Source organism: Bos indicus, chromosome 2 (genome assembly GCF_029378745.1).
Source record: "Bos indicus isolate NIAB-ARS_2022 breed Sahiwal x Tharparkar chromosome 2, NIAB-ARS_B.indTharparkar_mat_pri_1.0, whole genome shotgun sequence".
In the NCBI taxonomy this organism is placed as follows: Eukaryota; Metazoa; Chordata; class Mammalia; order Artiodactyla; family Bovidae; genus Bos; species Bos indicus.
In genome coordinates, this window is record NC_091761.1 from 519,524 (window position 1) to 543,331 (window position 23,808).

The window sequence follows — 23,808 nt, forward strand, 5'->3', positions numbered from 1 at the left end:
ATACAAACTTAAAATTTTTTTGGTCTAGTTCTGTGAAAAATACTACAGCAAATTTGATAGGGATTTCATTGAATCTGTAGATTGCTTTGGGTAGAATAGTCATTTTGACAATATTGAATCTTCCAATCCAGGAATATGGGCTATCTTTCCATCTGTTAGTGTCATCTTCAATTTCTTTTATCTGTATCTTATAGTTTTCAAAGCACATGTCTTCTGCCTCCTCAGAAAGGTTTATTCCTAGATATTTTATTCATTTTCATGTGATGGCAAGTGAGACTGTTTCCTTGATTTCTCTTCCTGATTTTTCATTGTTAGTGTATAAGAAATGCAACAGACTTGGGTGTATTTATTTTGTATACCACAACTTCACAAATTCATTGATGAGCTCTAGTATTCTGCTAGCATCTTAAGGATTTTGTATGTGCAGTATCATGTCATCTGCAAATAATGACAGTTTTACATCTTCTTTTACAATTTGGATTCCTTTTATTTCCTTTTAACCTCTGATTGCCATGGTTAGGACTTCCCAAACTATGTTGAATAAAATTGAAAACAGTGGATATCCTTGTCTTGTTCCTGATCTTAGAGGAAATGCTTTCAGCTTTTCTCATTTGAGAATGATGTTTGCTGTGGGGTAGTCATATACGGCCTTTGTTATATTGAGGTATGTTCTCTCTATATGCCCATTTTCTTGAGAGTTTTTGTCATAAATGGGTGTTGAACTTTATCAAAAGCTTTTTCTGCGCCTATTGAGATGGTTGTATGACTTTTATTCTTCGATGGTTAATGTTAAATCAGTTAAACCACACTGATCGATTTGCAGATATTGAGAAATCCTTGAATTCCTGAGATAAATCCTACTTGATGATCGTGTGTGGTTCTTTAAATGTATTGTTAGATTCTGTTTGCTAGTATTCTGTTGAGGATTTTTGATCTATGTTCATCAGTGATATTGGCCTATAATTTCTTTTTTGTGGTATCTTTGTCTAGTTTTGGTATCAGAGTGATAGTGGCCTCACAGAATGAGTTCCAGTGTTCCTTCTGCAATTTTTTGGAAGAGTTTCAGAAGAATAGGTATTAAGTCTTTACGTGTTTGGTAGAATTTGCCTGTGAAGTCATCTGGTCCTGGACTTTTATTAGTTGGGATTTTTTAAATCATAGCTTCAATCCCAATACTTATGATTGGTCTATTCATATTTTTTTATTTCTTCCACATTCAGTCTTGGAAAATTATACCTAAGAATTTATCCATTTCTTTTACTTTATTCATTTTATTGGCATACAGTTACTTGTAGTAGTCTCTTATCATTTGTATTTCTGTGGTGTCATTTATAACTTTTCTTTCTTCATTTCCGATTTTGTTGATTTGAGCCCTATCCCAACTTCTCTTAATGAGTCTGGCTAAAGGTTTATCAATTTTGTTTATCTTTTCAAAGAACCAGCTTTTAGTTTCATTGATCTTTTCTATTATTTTCTTTGTCTATATTTCATTTACTTCTGCTTTGGTCTTTATGATTTCTCTCCTGCTACTAACATTGGATTTTGTTTGTTCTTTCTCTAATTGCTTTAGATATAAGGGACAGGTTATGTTGTTTTTAGGTGATTTAACAGATTTTTCTTGTTTCCTGTGGTAAGGTTGTATTGCTATAAACTTCCCTCTTTGAACTGCCTTTGCTGTGTCCCACAGATTTTGGATCATTGCGTTTTCATTTTCATGTCTCTAGGCATTTTTTTTTCCTCCTCTCTTTGATATCTTCAGTGATCCATTGGTTGTTTAGTAGCATATTGTTTAGTCCCCATGTGCTTGTGATTTTTTCAGTTTTTTCTTGTAGTTGATTTATAATCTCATAGCTTGAATTTGGAAAAGATGCTTGCTATGATTTCAATTTTCTTAAATTTGCCAAGGATTGATTTGTGGCCCAAATGTGATCTATCCTGGAGAATGTTCCATGTGCACTTGATAAGAATGTATATTCTGCTGCTTTTGGATGGAATGCTCTAAAAATATCAATTAAGTCCAACTGGTCTAGTGAGTCATATAAAAACTGTTTCCTCACTGATTTTCTATCTGGATGATCTGTCCATTGATAAAAACGGGGTGTTAAAACTCCCCACTATTTTTGTGTTACTGTCAATTTCTCCTTTTATGGCTTTGCCTTTATGGCTTCTCCTTTTATGTATTTGCCTTATACAAAAAAGGTCTTAATGACTTGGATAGCCACAAAGATGTGGTCACTCACCTAGAGCCAGACATGTTGGAGTGTGAAGTCAAGTGGGCCTTAGGAAACATTACTACAAACAAAGCCAGTGGAGGTGATGGAATTCTGGCTGAGCTATTTAAAATCCTAAAAGATGATGCTATTAAAGTGCTGCATGCAATATATCAGCGAATTTGGGAAACTCTGTGGTGGCCAAAAAAAGAATGGAAAAGGTCAGTTTTCATTCCAATCCCAAAGAAGGGAATGTCAAAGATTTTCAAACTACTGTATAATTATACCCATTTCACATGCTAGCTAGGTTATGCTCAAAATCCTTCCAGCTATATTTCAACAGTACATGAACTGTGAACTTCCAGATGTACAAGCTGCATTTCAAAGAGGCTGAGGAACCAGAGATCAAATGGCCAACATTTGTTGGATCATGGAGAAAGCAAGGGAGTTCCATAAAAAATTTACTTCTGCTTCATTGACTATGCTAAAACCTTGACTATGAGGATCACAACAAACTGAAAATTCTTTAAAAGATGAGAATACCAGACCACCTTACCTGTCTTCTGAGAAACCTGTATGTGGGTCAAGAAGCAACAGTTAGTACCGGACATGGAACGACGGACTGGTTCCAAATTGGGAAAGGAGGACATCAGGGCTGTATATTGTCACCCTGCTTATTTAACTTCTACGCAAAGTACATCACACAAAACGCCAGGCTGGTTGAATCACAAGCTGGAATCAAGACTGCCAGGGGAACTATCAACAACCTCAGATATACATATGATACCATTCTAAAGGCAGAAAGTGAAAAGGAACTAAAGAGCCTCTTGATGAGGGTGAAGGAAAATGAAAAAGCTGGCTTGAAACTCAACATTAAAAAAACTAAGATCCTGGCCTGTCCCATGACAAATAGATGGGGGGAAAGTGGAAACAATGATAGATTTTATTTCCTTGGGCTCCAAAATCACTGTGGACAGTGACTACAGCCTTGAAATTAAAAAATGCTTGCTCCTTGGGAGGAACATTATGATAAACCAAGCAAGGCAGCATATTAAAAAGCAAGATATCATTTTGCTAACATAGATCCATGTAGTCAAAGCCATGGTTTTTCCAGTAGTCATGTAGAGATGTGAGAGTCGAACTATAAATAAGGCTGAGAACCAAAGAGTTGATGCTTTCCAACTGTGGTGCTGGAGAAGACTATTGAGAGTCCCTTGGACTGAAAGGAGATTAAACCAGTCAATTCTAAAGAAAATCAACCCTGAATATTCATTGGAAGGACTTTTGCTGAAGTTGAAGCTTCAGTTGAAGTGCCAATCAACTTCAGCAATACTCCGACTCTGGATTACTCATTGGAAGGACTATTGCTGAAGTTGATGTGAAGAGCCAACTCACTGGAAAAGACCCTGATGCTGGGAAAGAGTGAAGGGATGACAGAGGATAAGATGGTTAGATAGCATTACCAACTCAATGCACAGGAAACTCCAGGAGATAATGAAGGACAGGGAAGCCTGACGTGCTGCAGTCCATGGTGTTGCAAAGAGTCAAACACGACTTAGCGACTGAACAACAAAATTTGCCTTATATACTCCTATGCTAGGATGCTCCTAGCTCCTATGCTAGGTGTATACATATTTACAACTGTTACACTATTTTCTTGGATTGTTCCTTTGATTATTATGTAGTGTCTTTTTTGTCTCTGGTAACAGGTCTTTATTTTGTCTGATATGAATATTTACTTGAGGTTTCTTTTTATTTCAATTTACATGGTATACATTTTCCATCCCCTCACTTTCATTTTTTTATGCCTCCTTAGATCTGAAGTGGGCCTCTTATAGACAGCATATATATGGGTCTATATATGGGTCTTATTTTGCATCCATTCTATAGGAGGATGTCTTCTGGTTGAAGCATTTAATCTATTTATAATGAAGCAATTATCAACATATATTTTATTGTCATTTTAATTGTTTTGGATTTGTTTTTATAAGTCTTTTTTCTTCCCTTCCTCTTTTGCTCTTTTCTCTTATGACCTAATGACTAACTGCAGTGTTGTTTTTGGATTCTTTTTTCTTTTTTGTCCTATATCTATTGTGTATATTTGGTTTGTAGTTATGAGGTTTTGATATCACAGTCTATATATATTCAAGATTATTTTAAGTTGCTGGTCTTTTCATTTCAAATGCATTTCCTATATCCTGCATTTGTAGTCTCTTCTCACAGTGGCTGGTTTTGATATATTTGTGTGTGGATGATTTCCTACTTTGCTGTTTGTTTGCCTTTACTGGTGAACTTTTCCATTCATAATTTTCTTGTTTCTAGTTGTATCTTTTCTTTTTCTTCTTAGATACTTCTCTCACATTTGTTGTAAAGCTGATTTGGTGCTTTTAAATTCTCTTAGCATTTGCTTGTCTATAAAGTTTTTAATTTCTCTGTCAAATCTGAAAGAGAGCCTTGCTGCATATTCTTGATTGTAGGCTTTTCACTTTCATCACTTAAAATATTAATATAACATGCCTCTTCCTTCTGGCCTCAAAAGTTTCTGCTGAAAAATCACTTGATTACCTTATGGGGATTCCTTTGTATGTTATTTGTTGCTTTTCCCTTGTTGCTTTTAGTATTTTCTCTTTGTCTTTCATTTTTGTCAGTTTGAGTAATATGCATCTTAGCATGTTCCTCCTTGGGTTTATCCTGCCTGGGATTCTCTGAGTGCCTGATCTTGGGTGACTATCTCCTTTCCCATGTTAGGGACATTTCCAGCTATTATCAATATCTTTTCAAATATTTCCTCAGGCCCTTTCTCTCTCTCTCTTCCTCTTCTGGGGCCCGCTGTAATGCAACATTTAATATTGCCCCAGAGGTCTCTTAAACTGTTCTCATTTGTTTTCATTCTTTTTTCTTTATTCTAGTCTGTGGCAGTATTTCAACCATTCTGTCTTCTAGCTCATGTATCTGTTCTTCTGTTTCACTTATTCTGCTAAGGATTCCTTATAGTGTATTTTTCACTTCAGTTATTGCATTGTTCATCTCTCTTTGTTTATTCTTTATATCGCCTAGCTCCTTGTTAAACATTTCTTGTATCTTCTCAATCCATACCTCCATTCTTTTTCCAAGATTCTGGATCATCTTTACTATCATTATTCTGAATACTTCAGGGGGTAGATTGCTTATCTCTACTTCACTTAGTTATTCTTCTGGGTTTTTTTTTTTTCTTGTTCACCTAAAATATACTCCTTTGCTATCTCATTTTGTGTAACTTTCTGTGATTGCATTTTCTATTCCAAAGGCTGCAGGGTTACAGCTCCTCTTGCTTTTGGTGCCTCCCTTCTTGGTGAGTAAGCCTGACTTGAAAGGCTTGTACAGACTTCCTGGTGGAAGGGACTGATGCCTTCCCACTGACAGATGGAGCTGGGTCTTGTCCCTCTGGTGAGTAGGGCCATGTCAAGGGTATGTTTACTTTTTTATTTTTACTTTGAAATACTGTTGATTTACAATGCTGTGCCAATCTCTGCTGTACAACAAAGTGACTCAGTTATATATATATATATATATATATATATATATATATATATATATATACATATACATATATTCTTTTAAAAAATATCTTTTCCATTATGGCTTATGCCAGGAGATTGGCTATAGTTCTCTGTGCTATACAGTAGGACCTTGTTTATCCATTCTAGATATAATAATTTGCCTCTACCAACCTCTAATTCCCAGCCTATCCCTCTCCTTCCCCACCCCTTTGACAACCACAAATCTGATCTCTATGTCTGTGAGTCTGTTTCTGTTTTATAGATAGAAGTAGAATGTTTAGAGGTGGCTGTATGTAGCCTTAGGAAGATTTTAGGTAGCTTGTCTGATGATGGGTATGGCTATATTCCTGTGTTACTGGTTGTCTGGCTTGAAGTGGCCTAGCAGTAGAGCCTACAGGATGTTGGGTGGTGCCAGGTCTTGGTGACAAAGTGGTGACCTCCAGGAGAGCTCAGGCCAATGAGCGCTCCATGGTACCTCTACCACCAGTGTCTTTGTTCCCACAGTGAATCACAGCTGCCCCCTGCCTCCCCCAGGAGACCCTCCAAGACAAGGAGGTAGTTCTGGCCCAGGCTTCTATTTAGTCACGGCTTTTCCCTGGGTCCCAGTGCACACAAAATCTTGTGTGTGTCCTCCAAGAAAGGAGTTTCTATTTCTTCCAGTCCTGTGGGGTTCCTGTCATCAAGTCTTACTGGCTTTCAAAGCCAAATGCTCTGGGAGATCCTTGCCCTGATGCCAGGATCCCAGGCTGTGAAGCCTGACATGGAGCTCAGAACTCTCACTCCCATGGGAACACCTCTGCAATACAATTGTTTTCTGGTTTGTGGATTGCCCACCCAGTGGGTATAGGCTTTGATTTTATCATGATTGCACCCCTCCTACTGTTTCACTGTGGCTTCTTCTTTGTCTTTGGATGTAGAATATCTTTTTTGGTACATTCCAGTCCGTTTTGCTAGTGATTTTTCATCAGTTAGTTGCAATTATGGTGTTTTTGTGAGAGGAGCTATACACAAGTCCTCCCCCTCCACCATCTTGTTTCCAGCCCTTCAGCACTTTCTCCAGCTTAGTACTGTTTTTCAATTATTACTCTGAATTACACATTAAGTATTAAATCTCTCTGTGAATATTTTAAATTAACTTCAAATTTTATTTTAATTTGATAATCATTCTCCCTATTCCAGTAATGAACCTATTAATACCAAATAACTGCCCATTATGTGATTCAAATGTATAGCTGTGCTGTCATTATTGATAATGAGAATTTATATGTTAATCTCTGCTAAATACACTCCCTGGAACTATGTTTTCATTTGTGGCTACATATAAGTAGTGAAAAATGTTAGTTGCTCAGTCATGTCCAACTCTTTATGACCCCATGTACTGTAGGGTCAGAGGAACCTGACCCCTTCTAGGTTCCACTGTTCATGGAATTCTCCAGGCAAGAATAATGGAGTGGGTAGCCATTCTCTTCTCCAGGGAATCTTCCCTGATGCAGGGATTGAACCTGGGTCTCCTGCATTGCAGGCAGATTCTTTACCATCTGAGCCACCAAGGAAGCTTAGCAAAGCTCACTCCATGTAAATAAATATACCCTTATCTCTGAACTACTATAAAATGAATTACAACCACTCTTGGTTATCCACAAAAAGATATTAATTAGATACCTTTTCTGAAAGATATGCTGCTGCTGCTGCTAAGTCACTTCAGTCATGTCCGACTCTGTGCAACCCCATAGACGGAAGCCCACCAGGCTCCTCCATCCCTGGGATTCTCCAGGCAAGAACACTGGAGTGGGTTGCCATTTCCTTCTCCAATGCATGCAAGTGAAAAGTGAAAGGGAAGTCACTCAATCATGTCCAAATCTCAGCGACCCCACGGACTGCAGCCTGCCAGGCTCTGCCATCCATGGAATTTTCCAGGCAAGAGTACTGGAGTGGGATGCCATCGCCTTCTCCACTGAAAGATATAGTTTAACCCAAAAAAAGGAGGGAAAGTCACTGAGGGGAAGACAAGGAATGTCATCTTTAATAAAACAGGACAGCCCTAAATCCACATCCCCAGGGGATGTCATTTTGGCACAAAGCTGGGTAAGGAGCCAAGGCTTAGCTTTAGTGCAATCAGAGAGGGTGCTCACCTCCAGGGCCCTTTAGGTGTTTTTACAAAACCTTACCTTTATCCCTTACTGTTAGGTTTAAACTCTGGATATTCAAAACACCATGTCAGAATGCCATGGAAGAATGTGGGAATAGTCTAACAGACTGCTCTTTCCCTTCATCTTTCTATGTGACTTGGTAAAGGCCCAGGACCCAGGCCCTATTTGGGTAACATCCCACAGATTAGTCAGAGCATTCAGATCTAGGACTCTAGGAAGAGGTTTAAAAGAATGTAGAGTTAGCTCAATTTGTGTCCAAGAGAGACATTATGCCTAGTTCTTGTTGTTCTGTTGCTCAGTCATGTCCAACTCTTTGCAGCCCCATGGAATGCAGCACACCAAGCTTCCATGTCCTTCACCATATCCCAGAGTTTGCTCATGTGAATTCAGTCGGTGATATCAACCAACCATTTCATCCTCTGCCATATCTTTCTCCTCTTGCCTTCAATCTTTCCCTGCATCAGGGTCTTTTCCAGTGAATCAGCTCTTTGCATGAGGTGGTCAAAGTATTGGAGCCTCAGCTTCAGCATCAGTCAATCAAATGAACATTCAGGGTTGATTTCTGTTAAAATCATATTGACTGGTTTGATCTCCTTGCAGTCCAAGGGACTCTCAAGAGTCTTCTCCAACACCACAGTTCAAACACATCAATTCTTTGGTGCTCAGACTTCTTTATGGTCCAACTCTCACATCCATACATGACTACTAGAAAAATCATAGCTTTGACTAGATGGATCTTTGTCAGCAAAGTAATGTCTCTACTTTTTAAAAAACTGTCTAGGTTTGTCATAGCTTTTCTTCCAAGGAGCAAGTGTCTTTTAAGCTTGTGGCTGCAGTCACTGCCCTCTGTGATTTTGGAGCCCAAGAAAATAAAGTCTGTCACTGGTTCTATTGTTTCCCTATCTATTTGCCATGAAATGATGGGACTGGATGCCATGATCTTAGTTTTTTTAATGTTGAATTATGTCTAGAGTCTTACATTAAAACTAATGTAGGGGAACAAAATGGCGGAGGAGTAGGTGAACGTGTAGTATATCTCTCTCCATGGATACATCAGGAATACCTCTTCAGACACAGAAGTGCATGCAGAACACCAGCTGAGACCAGACAGGAGTACCTGACCAATGGAAAAGAATATATAGAACCATGCAAAACTCAGTATGATGAAGGAACTAGGGGGAAAAACAGGAGTGTTCAGTAGAACTGGACCTGCCCTCAGAAGGTGGGGGAACTGAAGCAGGGGTTCAATCTCCACATCAGGGCAATTATCTGAGTCAGAGGAGAAATATTTAAGGCTGACAGGGAAACAGCTGATCTGTGGCAGCCTAAATGGAATGAGAATCAGACGGTCCCTGCCTCAGCCCTACATACCCTGGACAGGGACCCAGGACCCTAGAAGGCACAGTGGCTGGGACTGGAGTTTAGGGGTTGTGGAACAATCCTAGGGCAAGGGCTGCTGTTGACTATGGAGAGACAGATCGAGGGGATGTGAGGGAGAAGACTGTGGTGGGAAATGCCTGTGGAGGAAAGCCAGGCAGCCATGGAAGCAAGGCAATACTGCTCAGTCATGTAGGGGGTGGAGCCATCACCATAGCCTCTGTCTCCCCACACGCCAGCATCACTAGCTGAACAACAAAGAGAATGGCTCATCAAATGCCTGATGCACTGAACTACAGATTAGGACCCCACCCAGGGTGCCCCTTTAAGTGCATGACACACTGATCTACAGAGCAGGACCCCACCCAGGGGGCCTCTCTATGTGCCTGATGCACCAAACAACAGAGAAGGACCCGAGGCAAGGGAGCCTTTTAAGTGTCTGAACATGCGGAGCTATGGAGAAAGATTGGCCAAAGAGGTGATCTGATCACCAGCTAAAAGAGGGTCAAACAAAGACTCTGACAGGGCCATAACTTCTGCATCAGAGGCAGTCCATGTCCCTGCACACTTGGCACTTCCGGGGTCCCCACAAGCCAAGAAGCTGCAACACCTTCACATTCAACACTCACTGGGGCAGAGCTGTCACAGCAAAAAAAAAAAAAAAAAGTCTTGCATCTATGCGCACAGGGTCACTTCAGTCATGTCCAGACTCTGTGACCCTGTAGACTGTGACCTGCCAGGTTTCCCTGTCAGAGAAGGGGTTCTTCAGGCAAGAATACTGAAGCTATTGGCCAAGACTAGTGGCCATACCCTTCTAGAGAACTATATTTCCTGCCACCCTAGCTGGCAACTCCTCTAAGTACCGTGCTGTCAGAACTCCTGCAATCCAAGCAGCTGCACCAGCTCCACACCTGAACCTCACAGGGGCAAACCCAAGGCCTCCAGGGCAGCCTTGGGAGCAAACCCCAGTGGAGGACCCACCTGTAGAGGTAGAAATAAAACCACAATCAAAATCCAGGGGCAAGCTGGCTAAGGAAGAAGACCCAAAACTTTCCCACCAGCTATACAAGCAGCAAACTAAATACACACAATTAACTAGGAAGACTCTGTGTGTGTAGAATATATAAAAGGTCACTGAGAGCTCCCACAAAAGAAAATGCACTAATTCTGATAGCTGTGGACATTGGAGGAGAGAACACACAGGAGTAGGACCAGATTAGAATCTAAGCTGCCCCCAGAGCTGGTACAGAGATCAGAACAGTGTTGAAGGGTATCCTGGGGAGGGGAGGTGGACTGTGGTTCCCAGCAAGGGAAAGGACTCTGACAGCAGTGACTCAAGAAAAACATTTATTATCCTTCTGTTTTGACTTGTTTTTATGTTTTGACTGTACCCAGCAAAGATCTCATTCAAAATTGATGGTATTTCAGACAAGCAAAAGTTTTCAGACAGGCAAAATTTAAGAGAATTCACTACCACCAAACCAGCTTTACAACAAATGTTAAAGGGACTTAATAGTCAAGAAATACAAGAGAAGAAAAAGATCTACAAAATCAACCCCAAACAATTAAGAAAATGGCAATAGGAACATATATATAAATAATTACTTTAAATATAAATGTATTAAATGCTCCAATAAAAAGACACAGACTGGATGAATGGATACAAAAACAAGATCCATATATATGCTGTCTACAAGAAACCTACTTCAGACCTAAAGACACATGTAGACTGAACGTGAGAGGCTGGAAAAATATATTCCATGCAAATGGGAAGCAAAAGAAAGCTGGAGTAGTAATCCTCATATCAGACAAAATAGACGTTAAAATAAAGAATATTACAAGAGATAAGAAAGGACACTACATGATTGTAAAGTTAAAAAATAAAATATATGGCAAAACCAATACAATATTGTAAAGTTAAAAAATAAAATAAATAAATAAAAACAATAATAAAATAAAATAATTTTTAAAAAAAGAAATAATGAGAAAAAAAAATGAAAGGACACTACATAATGATCAAGGGATCAATCCAAGAGGAAGACATAACAGTTGTAAATATATATGCACCCAACATAGGAAAACCCAATACATAAGACAAACACTAACAGACTAAATGGAGACAGTAACACAATAATAGTAGGAGACTTTAACACCCCACTCACACCAATGGACAGATCATCAAAACAGAAAATTAATAAGGAAACATAAATCTTAAATGATACATTAGATGAGCTAGATCTCATTGATATCTTCAGGACATTCCATCCAAATGCAGAAGAATATACCTTCTTAAGTGTGCAGGGAACATTCTCCAGGATAGACCACATCTTGGGTCATAAATCAAACCTAATAAATTTAAGAAAATTGAGATCATATCAAGCATCTTGTCCAACCACAACACTATGAGGCTAGATACCAATTACAAGAAAAAACTGTAAGAAACACAAACACATGGAGATTAAAAAAACCTGTTTCTAAATAAACAACAGGTTACTGAAGAAATCAAAAGGGAAGTAAAAAATTCTCTAGAAATGAATGACAATGAAAAAACAACAACTCAAAACCTGTGGGATGCAGCAAAAGCAGTTCTAAGAGGAAAGTTTATAGCAACACAATCCTACCTCAAGAAACAAGAAAAACATCGAATAGACAACCTAACTTACACATAAAACAACTGGAAAAAGAAGAACAACAAAAAAAAATTAGTAGGAGGAAAGAAATCATAAGAATCCGGGCAGAAATAAATGAAAAAGAAAAGAAAGAAACAATAGAAAAGATTAATAAAACTAAAAGCTGATTCTTTGAGAAGATAAACAAATTGACAAAACTTTAGCCAGATTCATCAAGAAAAAAAGATAGAAGAATCAAATCAACAAAATTAGAAATGAAAAAGAAGAGATTACAATAGACAATGCAGAAATACAAAGGATTGTAAGAGACTATTATGAAAAACTATACGGCAATAAATTGGATAACCTGGAAAAAAATGGACAGATTCTTAGAAAACTTCAATCTTCCAAGACTGAACCAGGAAGAAATAGAAATTATGAACAACCCAATTACAAGCTCTGACATTGAAGCTGTGGTCAAAAAACAAAAGCCCAGGACCAGATGGCTTCACAGGAGAATTCTATCAAACTTTTAGAGAAGAGTTAATGCCTATCCTAAAACTTTTTCAAAAAATTTCAGAGGAAAGAACACTTCCAAACTCATTCTATGAGGCCACCATCACCCTGATACCAACACCAGACAAAGACAACACAAAAAAAGAAAACTACAGGCCAATATTACTGATGAACATAGATGCAAAAATCCTCACATACAGGGTTATCATTACCATCTTTCTAAATTCCATATATATGCATTAGTATACTGTATTGGTGTTTTTCTTTCTAGCTTACTTCACTCTGTATAATAGGCTCCAGTTTCATCCACCTCATTAGAACTGATTCAAATGTATTCTTTTTAATGGCTGAGTAATACGCCATTGTGTATATGTACCACAGCTTTCTTATCCATTCATCTGCTGATGGACATCTAGGTTGTTTCCATGTCCTGGCTATTATAAACAGTGCTGCGATGAACATTGGGGTACACGTATCTCTTTCAATTCTGGTTTCCTTGGTGTGTATGCCCAGCAGTGCAACCCAGAGGGATGGTATGGGGAGGAAGGTGGGAAGGGGGTTTAGGATGGGGAACGCATGTACACCCGTGGCAGATTCATGTTGATGTATGGCAAAACCAATACAATATTGTAAGGTAATTAGCCTCCAATTAAAATAAATAAATTTAAATTTAAAAACAGAAAACAAATCCTCAATAAAATTTTAGCAGACAGAATTCAGCAATACATCAAAAAGTTCATACACCATAATCAAGTTCGGTTTATTCCAAGAATGCAAGGATTCTTCAATATACACAAATCAATCAATGTGGTACACCATATTAACAAATTGAAAGATAAAAACCATATGATAATCTCAATTGATGCAGAAAAAGCCTTTGACAAATTTCAGCACCCATTTATGATTAAAACTCTTCAAAATATGGGCATAGAAGGAAACTACCTCAACACAGTAAAGACCATATATGATACGCCTACAGCAAATATTATTCTCAATGGTGAAAAACTGAAAGCATTCCCCCTAAGATCAGGAATAAGACAAGGATGTCCACTTTCACCACTATTATACAACATAGTTCTGGAAGTTCTAGCTAGAGCAATAAAAGAAGAAAAAGAAATAAAAGGAATCCAGATCAGAAAAGAAAAAGTAAAGGTCTCACTGTTTGCAGATGACATGATACTGTACATAGAAAACCTGAAAGATAGTATCAGAAAATTACTAGAGCTAATCAGTGAATTTAGCAAAGTTGCAGGATACAAAATTAATACACAGAAATCACTTGCATTTCTATATACTAACAATGAAAAATCAGAAAGAGAAATTAAGGAATCAATCCCATTCACCATCACAACAAAAAGAATTAAATATCTAGGGATAAACTTACCTAAGGAGACAAAATAACTCTACACATAAAATTATAAGACACTGATGAAAGAAATCAAATATGACATATACAGATGGAGAGATATTCCATGTTCCTGGGTAGGAAAAATAGGAAGAATTAATATTGTAAAAATGACTATACTACCAAAAGCCATCTACACATTCAATGCAATCCCTATCAATTACCAATGGCATTTTTCACAGAACTAGAACAAAAAATTTCACAATTCATATGGAAACACAAAAGACCCCAAATAGCCAAAGCAGTCTTGAGAAAGAAGAATGGAGCTGGAGGAATTAACCTTCCTGGCTTCAGATTATACTACAAAGCTGCAGTCAACAGAAATATAGACCAATGGAACAAGAGAGAAAGCCCAGAAATAAAACCATGCACCTTATGGGTACCTTATTTTTGACAAAAGAGGCAAGAACATACAATGGGGCAAAGACAGCCTCTTCAATAAATGATGCTGGAAAAACTGGACAGTATCACTGACTCGATGGACATGAGTCTGGGTGAACTCCGGGAGTTGGTGATGGACAGGGAGGCCTGGTATGCTGCGATTCATGGGGTCGCAGAGAGTCGGACATGACTGAGCGACTGAACTGAACTGAACATGTAAAAGAATGAAATGAGAACACTTCCTAACACCATACACAAAGATTAACTCAAAATGGACCTAAATGTAAGACCAGAAACTATAAAACTCTTAGAGGAAAACAGAGACAGAACACTTGATGACATAAATCAAAGCAAGATCCTCTATGACCCACCTCTTAGAGTTACAGAAATAAAAACAAAAATAAACAAGTGTGACCTGATTAAACTTAAAAACTTTTGCACAGCAAAGGAAACTATAAGCAAGGTGAAAAGACAACCCTCATAATGGGAGAAAATAATAGCAAATTAAACAACTGCCAGGGAGAAGGCAATGGCACCTTACTCCAGTACTGTTGCCCGGAAAATCCCATGGACAGAGGAGCCTGGTAGGCTGCAGTCGATGGGGTCGCTAAGAGTCAGACACTCAGTGACTTCACTTTCACTTTCCACTTTCATGCATTGGAGAAGGAAATGGCAACCTACTCCAGTACTGTTGCCCGGAAAATCCCATGGATGGAGAAGCCTGGTAGGCTGCAGTCCATGGGGTCGCACAGAGTCGGACACAACTGAAGCGACTTGGCAGCAAACAACTGACAAAGGATTAATTTCCAAAATATACAAACAGTTCATACAACTCAATATCAGAAAAACAAACAACTGAATCAAAAAGTTAGAAAAATACCTAAACAGACATTCCTCCAAGGAAGACATACAGATGGCTAACAAACACATTGAAAAGATGCTCAACATCTCTCATTATTAGAGAAATGCAAATCAAAACTACAATGAGATACCACTTCATGCCAGTCGGAACGGTCATCATCAAAAAGTCTACAAACAATAAAAGCTGGAGAGGGTGTGGAGAAAAGAGAATGCTCTTACACTGTTGGTGGGAATGTAAATTGATACAGCCACTGTGGAGGACGGTATGGAGATTCCTTAAAAAACTAAGAATAAAACCAGCAATCCCACTCCTAAGCATATACCCTGAGGAAACCAAAATTGAAAAAAGACACATGTAACACATTGTTCATTACAGCACTATTTACAACAGCTAGAACAACCTAGATGTCCACCGACAGAATGGATAAAGAAGTTGTGGTACATATACACAACGGAATATTACTCTGCCATAAAAGGAATGCATTTGAGTCCATTCTAATGGGGCGGATGAACCTAGAACCTATTATAGAGAGTTGAAGTCAGAAAGAGAAAGATAAATATCATATTGTAACACATATATACAGAATCTAGAAAAATGGTACTGAAGAATTTATTTGCAGGGCAGCAATAGAATAGACTCACAGACATGGGGAGAGGGGAGGGGAGGTGTATGGAAAGAGTAATATGGAAACTTACATTACCATACATAAAATAGATAGGCAATGGAAATTTGCTGTATGGCTCAGGAAACCCAATCAGGGGCTCTGTATCAACCTAGAGGGGTGGGATGGGGAGGGAGATGGGAGGGAGTTTCAAAAGGGAGAGGATATATAAATACCTATGACTGATTCATGTTGTGCTTTGACAAAAAAAAAACAAAAACAAAAACAAAATTCTGTAAAGCAATTATCCTTGAATAAATAAGTAAATAAATACTAATGTGATGCCAGCCAGAGGCAGCTAAACTGTTGCAGCATTCATTAATATATTGCCATAAAAAGAAGAGACAAATAACAGAAACAGAAAGCCAAGTTCTAAACTTAGTCTAATAAATTACAGTAACCATGCTCTCACTTGAACTACTTCTATATCTATTCTACTGTAAATTATCTTTTCTACTAAGAATTTTAAAGTTTTGGCCTTTATATTCATGTCTATAATCTACATTTCAGCTAATCTTTTGATAAAGTAGAAGATGTGGACTGAAATTCATTTCTCCTGCATATGCATGTTCATTCATTCCAGGACTCTTTGTGAAAAAATTATCCTTTCTCCACTTAATTGGCTTTGCACCTTTGTCAAAAATCACTTTGTCAAAAGTCATGTATGTGAGGATTTATATCTGAAATTTATATCTGGTATTTATATCCTTTGTTCTATTTATCTTCCACTTATCTTGATGCTAACCACACTGTTTTTGTTATTTGTGGCTTTATAATAAGTTGTGAAATTAGGTAGTACTAGCCCTCCCAATTTGTTCTGCACTTTAAGACTTGTTTTTGACCATTCTGGATACTTTGAATTTCCATATAAATTTTAAAATCAGTTTGTCAATTTCTACAAAAAGAAAAATTTGCTGTTTTTTTATAGAAATTGCATGACTCTATAGATCAATCTAGGGAGAACTCATACTTTAATGATGTTGAGTTTTCTGATCCATGACCAAAATATATCGCCCCATTTATTTTTATCTTCTTTAATTATTCTCTGCAATATTTTGTTGCTTTCTTGCATATGTTTGGTCAGATTTAACCTATTTTATATATTGATGCTATTGTAAATGGCATTTTTATTTCAGCTTCCAATTGTTGTTAGAATATAGAAAACCATTAATTTTTCTATATTGATCCTGTATTGTACATTTCTTAATTTTAGTTATGATTTTCAGAAGTTTTTGTTTTGTTTTTTTCTTTTGTAGATTCCTTCAGATTTTACACATGAACAATCATGTAATATGCAAACAGACTTAATTCTTCCTTGCCAGTGTGGATGCCTTGTATTTCTTTTCTTGACTTATTGTGCCAACAAGAGCCTCGAGTAAAATGCATTTAAGTGGTAAGAACAGACATCTTTGTCTTGTTTCTGATCTGAGGAAAATATTCAGTTTTCCTCTTTTAACTATGATGCTGGCCATAATATTTTCATAGATGCTCTTTATCAGGCTGATGAAGCTCACTTTTTCCCTACTTTATTGAGTGATGTGATCAGTAATGGATGTTGACTTTTCCTAATATTTTTCTATATCTATTGAGATAATCATATGGATTTTCTCACTTAGTTTGCTAGTAAACTGCATTGGTTGATATTTTCAAATATAGCATCAATCTTCCATTTCTAGGATAAATTCCACTTGATTATTATGTATTATTCATTTTATAAGTTGTTAAATTGGATTAGCTAATTTTTAAATATATTATTTGTGCTCATAAAAAGTATTTGTCAACAGTTTCCTTATCCTGGTTTTATCTGCTTTAGGCATCAGGCCTTTATAGAGTAAGTTGAGAAGTAGTCTCTTCTCTTCAATTTGCTATAAAATTTTGTGTAGAATTGGTATTGTAGTATTATTGCTTCCTTAAACATTTGGTAGAATTCATGAAAGCTATCTTAGCCTGAGTTTTTTGTTTGCTTTGCTTTGTTCTTTCTGGGAAGGTTTTTCATTACAAATTCAATTTCTTTAATAGATATAGGGCTACTCAGGTTATCTAGTTCCTCTTGAGTGAGGTTTGGTAGAGTACGTCTTTCAAGGGAATTGTCCATTTAATCTAAATTGTGAAAGTTATTGACATAGAGTTGTTCACAATACTCCCTAACAATATCTTTAATGTCTGTGTGCTCTGTAGTGATGTAATTCTCTTATTCCTGATACTGGTAATTTATGTCTTCTCTCTTATTTTCTTCATCAGTTTGGCCAGAAGTTTGTCAGAATCATTTATCCTATCAAAGAACTAGCTTTTTCTTTCATTGATTTTCTCTGTTGTTTTTCCTGTCCTCCATGCTGTGTTTCTTCAGCTTACTTTCAGTTTAATTTGCTCTTTCTTATCTAGTTTCTTCAGACTGAAGCTGAGGTCACTAATTTGAGACATTTCTTCTTTTTTAATTGGTATTTAATGGTATATAATCCCTTCTAAATACTGTTTTAGAGCAGGGACCAGAAAACTACACTTGCAGGCTAGAATATAGACATGCACATTCATTCGTGTGTTGTCTGGGGCTGTCTTCCTGCAACAGTGGCAGAGTTGAGAGATTGCAACAGGAACCATAAGGCCCATATGCCTGTAATAGTAATTATATGGCCTTTTAAGAAGTTTGCTGACTCCTGCTTGAAAGGAACCCTAAAAATTTTGTTTCCATAATTCAATTCAAAATATTTTGCAATTTCACTTTCTTCCTTGATTCTTGGAATATTTTACATAGGTTTTTCAATTTTATGCTGTTAAAAATAGCTGTTTTATATAGATCTTTTAAATATCTACTTTTAAAATAACTATTTCTTATAATTTCCAAAATGAAATATCCAAGTCAAAGTATAGGTCTTGAAAAAGTAAATAACCCATTATGCCTTTTTTTAAATCAAAGTATCATCAGTTTATAATATTATTTAAGTTTCATGTGTATAACAATTATGACATGGTTTAGTGTAGTTTCTTCATGTTTCTTGTGCTCTGAATTCATTGGACTTCCTGAATCTCTGAGATTATATCTTTCATAAAATTTGAAATTTTAGACCATGTTTTCTTAAAATGTCTTTCTCTGTTCCCCTCTCCTTCAGAGATAAGAATTATAAATATATTAGGCCACTTGGAGTTTCCCTTCAGCTCGTAAATGTCTTTCATTACTTTTCACTTTGTTTTATTTTGGACCTATGTCCTTAACATTGGAAAAGACTCTGATGCTGGGAGGGATTGGGGCAGGAGGAAAAGGGGACAACAGAGGATGAGATGGCTGGATGGCATCACCAACTCAATCCACGTGAGTTTGAGTGAACTCCAGGAGTTGGTGATGGACAGGGACGCCTGGCGTGCTTCAGTTCATGGAGTTGCAAAGAGTTGGACACGACTGAGTGACTGAACTGAACTGAACTGATGTCCTTAATTTCACTAATCTTTTCTTATGAAATTCTTAATTTGCTGTTTTAATCCTAACAGGAGATTTTTATCTCATACATTACAGTTTTCATTTTTAGAAGTTTGATTTGGGCCTTTAAAAAAAATATCTTTCATGTTTCTTTTTAACTTAATGAACATCTGGAATACAGTAAAAATTAAAAAAAAAAAAAACGGTTTTAGTGCACTTGTCTGTTAATTATAACACCTGTGTCTATTCTGGGTTGATTCCAAATGGTTCATACTCTCCTCATGATAGATCAAATTTTCTTGCTTTTTGGCATGCCTGGTAATCTTTGATTGGATGTCAGACATTGTGATTTTTACCTTGTGTGTTGTTGGGTATTTTTGCACAGAAGGGGACGACAGAGGATGAGATGGCTGGATGGCATCACTGACTCGATGGACATGAGTCTCAGTGAACTCTGGGAGTTGGTGATGGACAAGGAGGCCTGGCGTGCTGCTATTCATGGGGTCGCAAGGAGTCGGACACAACTGAGCGACTGATCTGATCTGATCTGATCTGATAAATATTCTTGATGTTTGTTTTTGGATGTAGTTAAACTATTTAAAAACAATTTGATTATTTGAGGTCTTTAAAATTTATTAGGTGGAATCAGGGCCAATACCTCATGAATTAAGAGGTTTACAGTCTTCCTGGCAGAAACAGACATTATTCTTGGCCCTCAGTATTTCAAGCACTCTTCCCTCTAATCTTTTGGGTTTTTCTTCCCCTGGACACAGGTAGTTTCCCTCTGCAAGTACTCAGAGGTTCTCTCTGTGTCCAACTCTCCCCTCTCTGGTTCTCTGTCTTGTTCCCTCCAGAGTAAGTTCTACCTCCTTGACTCTAGAAATATGGTGGGCTCCACATGGGTTCTCTCTCCCTGAACTGCATCCTGGAAAATCTCTCAAGGCAGTGAGCTGGGGCAACCATAAGTTCATTTCATTTGTTTCCCATTTCTCAGGGATCACTGCCCTTTTTTACCTGATATCTAGTACCTTGATTATCACTCTCTGGTTTTGGTTTGTTTCTGGTTTTGTTTTTTGGATTTTGGTTTATTTTCTTTTTGGATGTCTCAAGCAAGAGGGTAAATACAGTCCCTGTTACTCCATCTTGGTCAGAGCAGCTTTTATTATATCCACATACAAACATTCATGCAGACTACATGCACCAAAATAAGCGCCCTTGTAGCTCAGTTGGTAAAGAATATGCCTACAGTGCAGGAGACCTGGGTTCAGTCTCTGGGTCTTGAAGATCCTCTGGAGAAAGAAACAGCAACCCACTCTGGTATTCTTGCCTAGAGAATTGCAGGGACAGAGGATCCTGCCTGGCTACAGTCCATAGGGTTGCAAGAGTCAGACACGACTTAGTGACTAAACCAAGCAACTAAACAAAATATTGAGAAGATTTATTTCTGGATGATGGGATTATGACAATTTTTTATTTCTGATATGTGTGTGTGTGTGATTTACATTCTCTAAAATAAATGTATTACTATAAAATAAAAATAATAAAACATTATTTTCCTGTGAAAATAGGTCTCTCTCTCTCATGTGTATGCAACCTATCCTGGGTGACAGATTACAAAGCAAATTACAGGGTTCACACACTTTCTGGTGTGCTCATGTGACATGGTCAGGAGGGGCCTGCTGCTCAGCTCATGCAGCAAGACTGGTGAAGTGTCACAGTTGGCTTTCAGAGCAATCAGGGAGTATTAAATTTAGCCAAAGTATCTAAGTTGTACCCTGAATCTCTAGAACACAGTAGGCCCACAAAATGCCCTTCAACACCTTGGAGCCATGAACTCTCAAAGGCTTAAATATTTTTATGAAAGACAGCAAATATACACAAACATACTAACACACTTCAGAGACACACAGGCATAAATGTATCACCTATAATAAGTGATACCAATTTGAAAGCATTTTTATTGATACTTCAGAGAAGAGATATTGAGAAAATTCTAATGATCAAAGAATGACAAATAAAAATTAATTGTATACTTTAACCTTAACTCTGCTGCTGCTGTTGCTAAGTCGCTCCAGTCGTATCCGACTCTGTGTGACCCTATAGACGGCAGCCCACCAGGCTCCACCGTCCCTGGGATTCTCCAGGCAAGAACACTGGAGTGGGTTGCCATTTCCTTCTCCAATGCAGGAAAGTGAAAAGTGAAAGTGAAGTCGCTCAGTCGTGTCCGACTCCCAGCGACCCCATGGACTGTAGCCCACCAGCCTCCTCTGTCCATGGGATATTCCAGGCAAGAGTACTGGAGTGGGGTGCCATTGCCTTCTCCGGACCTTAACTCTAAGATATGTAAAATACTATTTGCACTCTCTTTAATACTTTGTTTTTATTTTTGTTTACAAGAAATTATATATTAATAAGAGCTTACCAAAAATCCAGAAAGACTTTCATTTTCTCACCCTTATTTTAAAAAACTTAAGTTCTTCATCAATGAAGAACTTATTCATCCACCTCAGTTGAAAAATGAGAGGGAGCAGACCATTTTGTTATTAATATTGTTGAAAGAAACCTCAATTCCCATTAATATATTATAGCAGACTATGACTAAATAGAAAATGTAATCATTTTCTTAAAATTTTATCAGAATGAGAATGAAGTCAATTCAGACCACTACATTAGAGGATCAGTCACCTAACCTCCCACTCTCAAGATGACCAAGAACACTCCATAAGAGGAAGTGATATCCATGTTGGTAAAATGTTACTAAATGTCCAAGTAAGCTGGGTTCTATATTTATTGGAAACAATCTGATTATAGTGATACATACCATCTTCCTCAACTCCTGGTTGGAAACAATAAGGACATTTGGTGGGTCCCCAATGGCAGTGGCAGCTCCCCCAATGTTTGTGAAGATCACTTCTGCAATCAGGACTTGTCTTGGATCAAGGTTGAGCACCTCACACAATCTGTCATAAATGAAGGAAAATGAAAACAGTCCCACTATCCATATTGTGAAAGGCATATGTGTGACCTAAATATTTTCAAAGCACTTGCAGGTATAAGAAGCATGCACACACACACACACACACACACATCTATGAGAAAGGCAATGCTGAGGGGTAAACAATGACAACAGTGCTATAAAGCTACAAGGTAAAGTTGACTCTCAGCACTTCTCTGAAAGTTAACACAATCCATCTGAACCATCCATGTGAAAATACATTCCTGCCTCACCCCCACAGGTCTGGAGGAAGCACTTGGTGTACAGGCTCCCTTGCAGGGCAGGAAGTGGCCCAGATGAACGCATCTTTGCCACCAGACCCCTCTGAGTCAAGGTGGGGCTGGAGCAAAAAGCACTGTTGCCCAGTAGCTCACACCACACCTGCCAACCTAGCTCCTTACCCACCTTACCTTATCAAATGCTGAGGCACTGTGCTTAATTCTAACAAGGAGTACACATTCTATAGCAGTGGCTTTCCATCTTAGCTAAACATTAGATTTGTCTGGGGATCTTGACAGTCTTGCTACCCAGCTCATGATAGAACAACCCCTGGAGATGGGCCTAAGCAGCAGCATTTATAGCTCCCCAAGTGGTCCACTGAGCACACAGTTGAGAAAGGCTGCTCTAAAGAAAGTTCAGGGAAAACCTCACGGCGTCTCCTCCACCCACCCATTACATTGCCCACTTTCTTACAGAAGCCAGGCCTGAGTCTGGATGTTGGCAGCAAGGGGAGCCCCTGCTGCACTCAAGGACCTTTTTTGGTGGGGGTGCCCTGTGGCATGAGGGATCTTGGTTCCTTACGAGGGAGTGATTCCATACCCCCTGCAATGGAAGCTCAGAGTCTTAACCACCCGACCACCAGGGAAGTGCCTCAAGGGTCCTTTCTACTATCTTCCAGCTCAGAGTATAGCCAGCAGCTTTTCTGAGTAGGATTGGCCTACAGAGCTGTGTAGAAGTTGAGAAGGGAGTTCAAAAAAGAGGATCAGACTCCAATCAGCAGCAGCAGCTTTCAACTAAGGAAGCCCCAGGCTCTGCTTTTAGCAAGAAAAGGATTCGTGTGTGCTAATCAACAACGCCAGATTTGGATGTCTAACTGTAAAGATGGTGTGCTGTGCTGTGCTTGGTTGCTCAGTCATGTCCGACTCTTTGCCCATGGACTGTAGCCCACCAGGCTCCTCTGTCCATGGGGATTCTCCAGGCAAGAATACTGGAATGAGTATCTCCTCCAGGGGATCTTCTTAACGTAGCAATCGAAGCCAGGTCTCTTGCATTGCAGGAGGATTCTTTACCATCTAAACTACCATGGAAGCCCAACTCTAAAGACTAATGTTACTCAATCCAGACAGAGGCAGAAGAAATGTGATTAAGCTTAGAGAGTCATAAAGAATATAATAGTATAATATAAACAGTGAATCTGAGCACACCAATACTTTAATCATGAAAGATGCAATTTGTATACTAATAAATGGAATTGCTATTCCCACATAGCAATTATAGTGTGCTCACTCACCTAGAGCCAGACATCCTGGAGTGTGAGGTCAAGTGGGCCTTAGGAAGCATTACTACAAACAAAGCTAGAGGAGGTGATGGAATACCAGCTGAGCTAGTTCAAATCCTAAAAGATGATGCTGCTAAAGTGCTGCACTCAATAAGCTAGAAAATTTGGAAAACTCAGCAGTGGCCAAAGGACT

At 38.3% G+C, this 23,808-nt stretch overlaps 1 protein-coding gene across 3 annotated transcripts in view; it reads right to left on the bottom strand.

Moving 5' to 3' along the window:
* The window catches only part of OCA2 (OCA2 melanosomal transmembrane protein), a 284,022-nt gene that overhangs the window by 168,209 nt on the left and 92,005 nt on the right, over positions 1–23,808 (bottom strand). For all 3 annotated transcript variants that reach the window (XR_011570128.1, XR_011570130.1, XM_070801365.1), the window contains exon 14: positions 21,944–22,082. Coding sequence is in view for 1 of the 3 variants with exons in the window: in XM_070801365.1 (XP_070657466.1) it covers positions 21,944–22,082 (139 nt within the window). In the remaining 2 variants the exon portion in view is untranslated. The remainder of the gene's footprint in view (positions 1–21,943; positions 22,083–23,808) is intronic.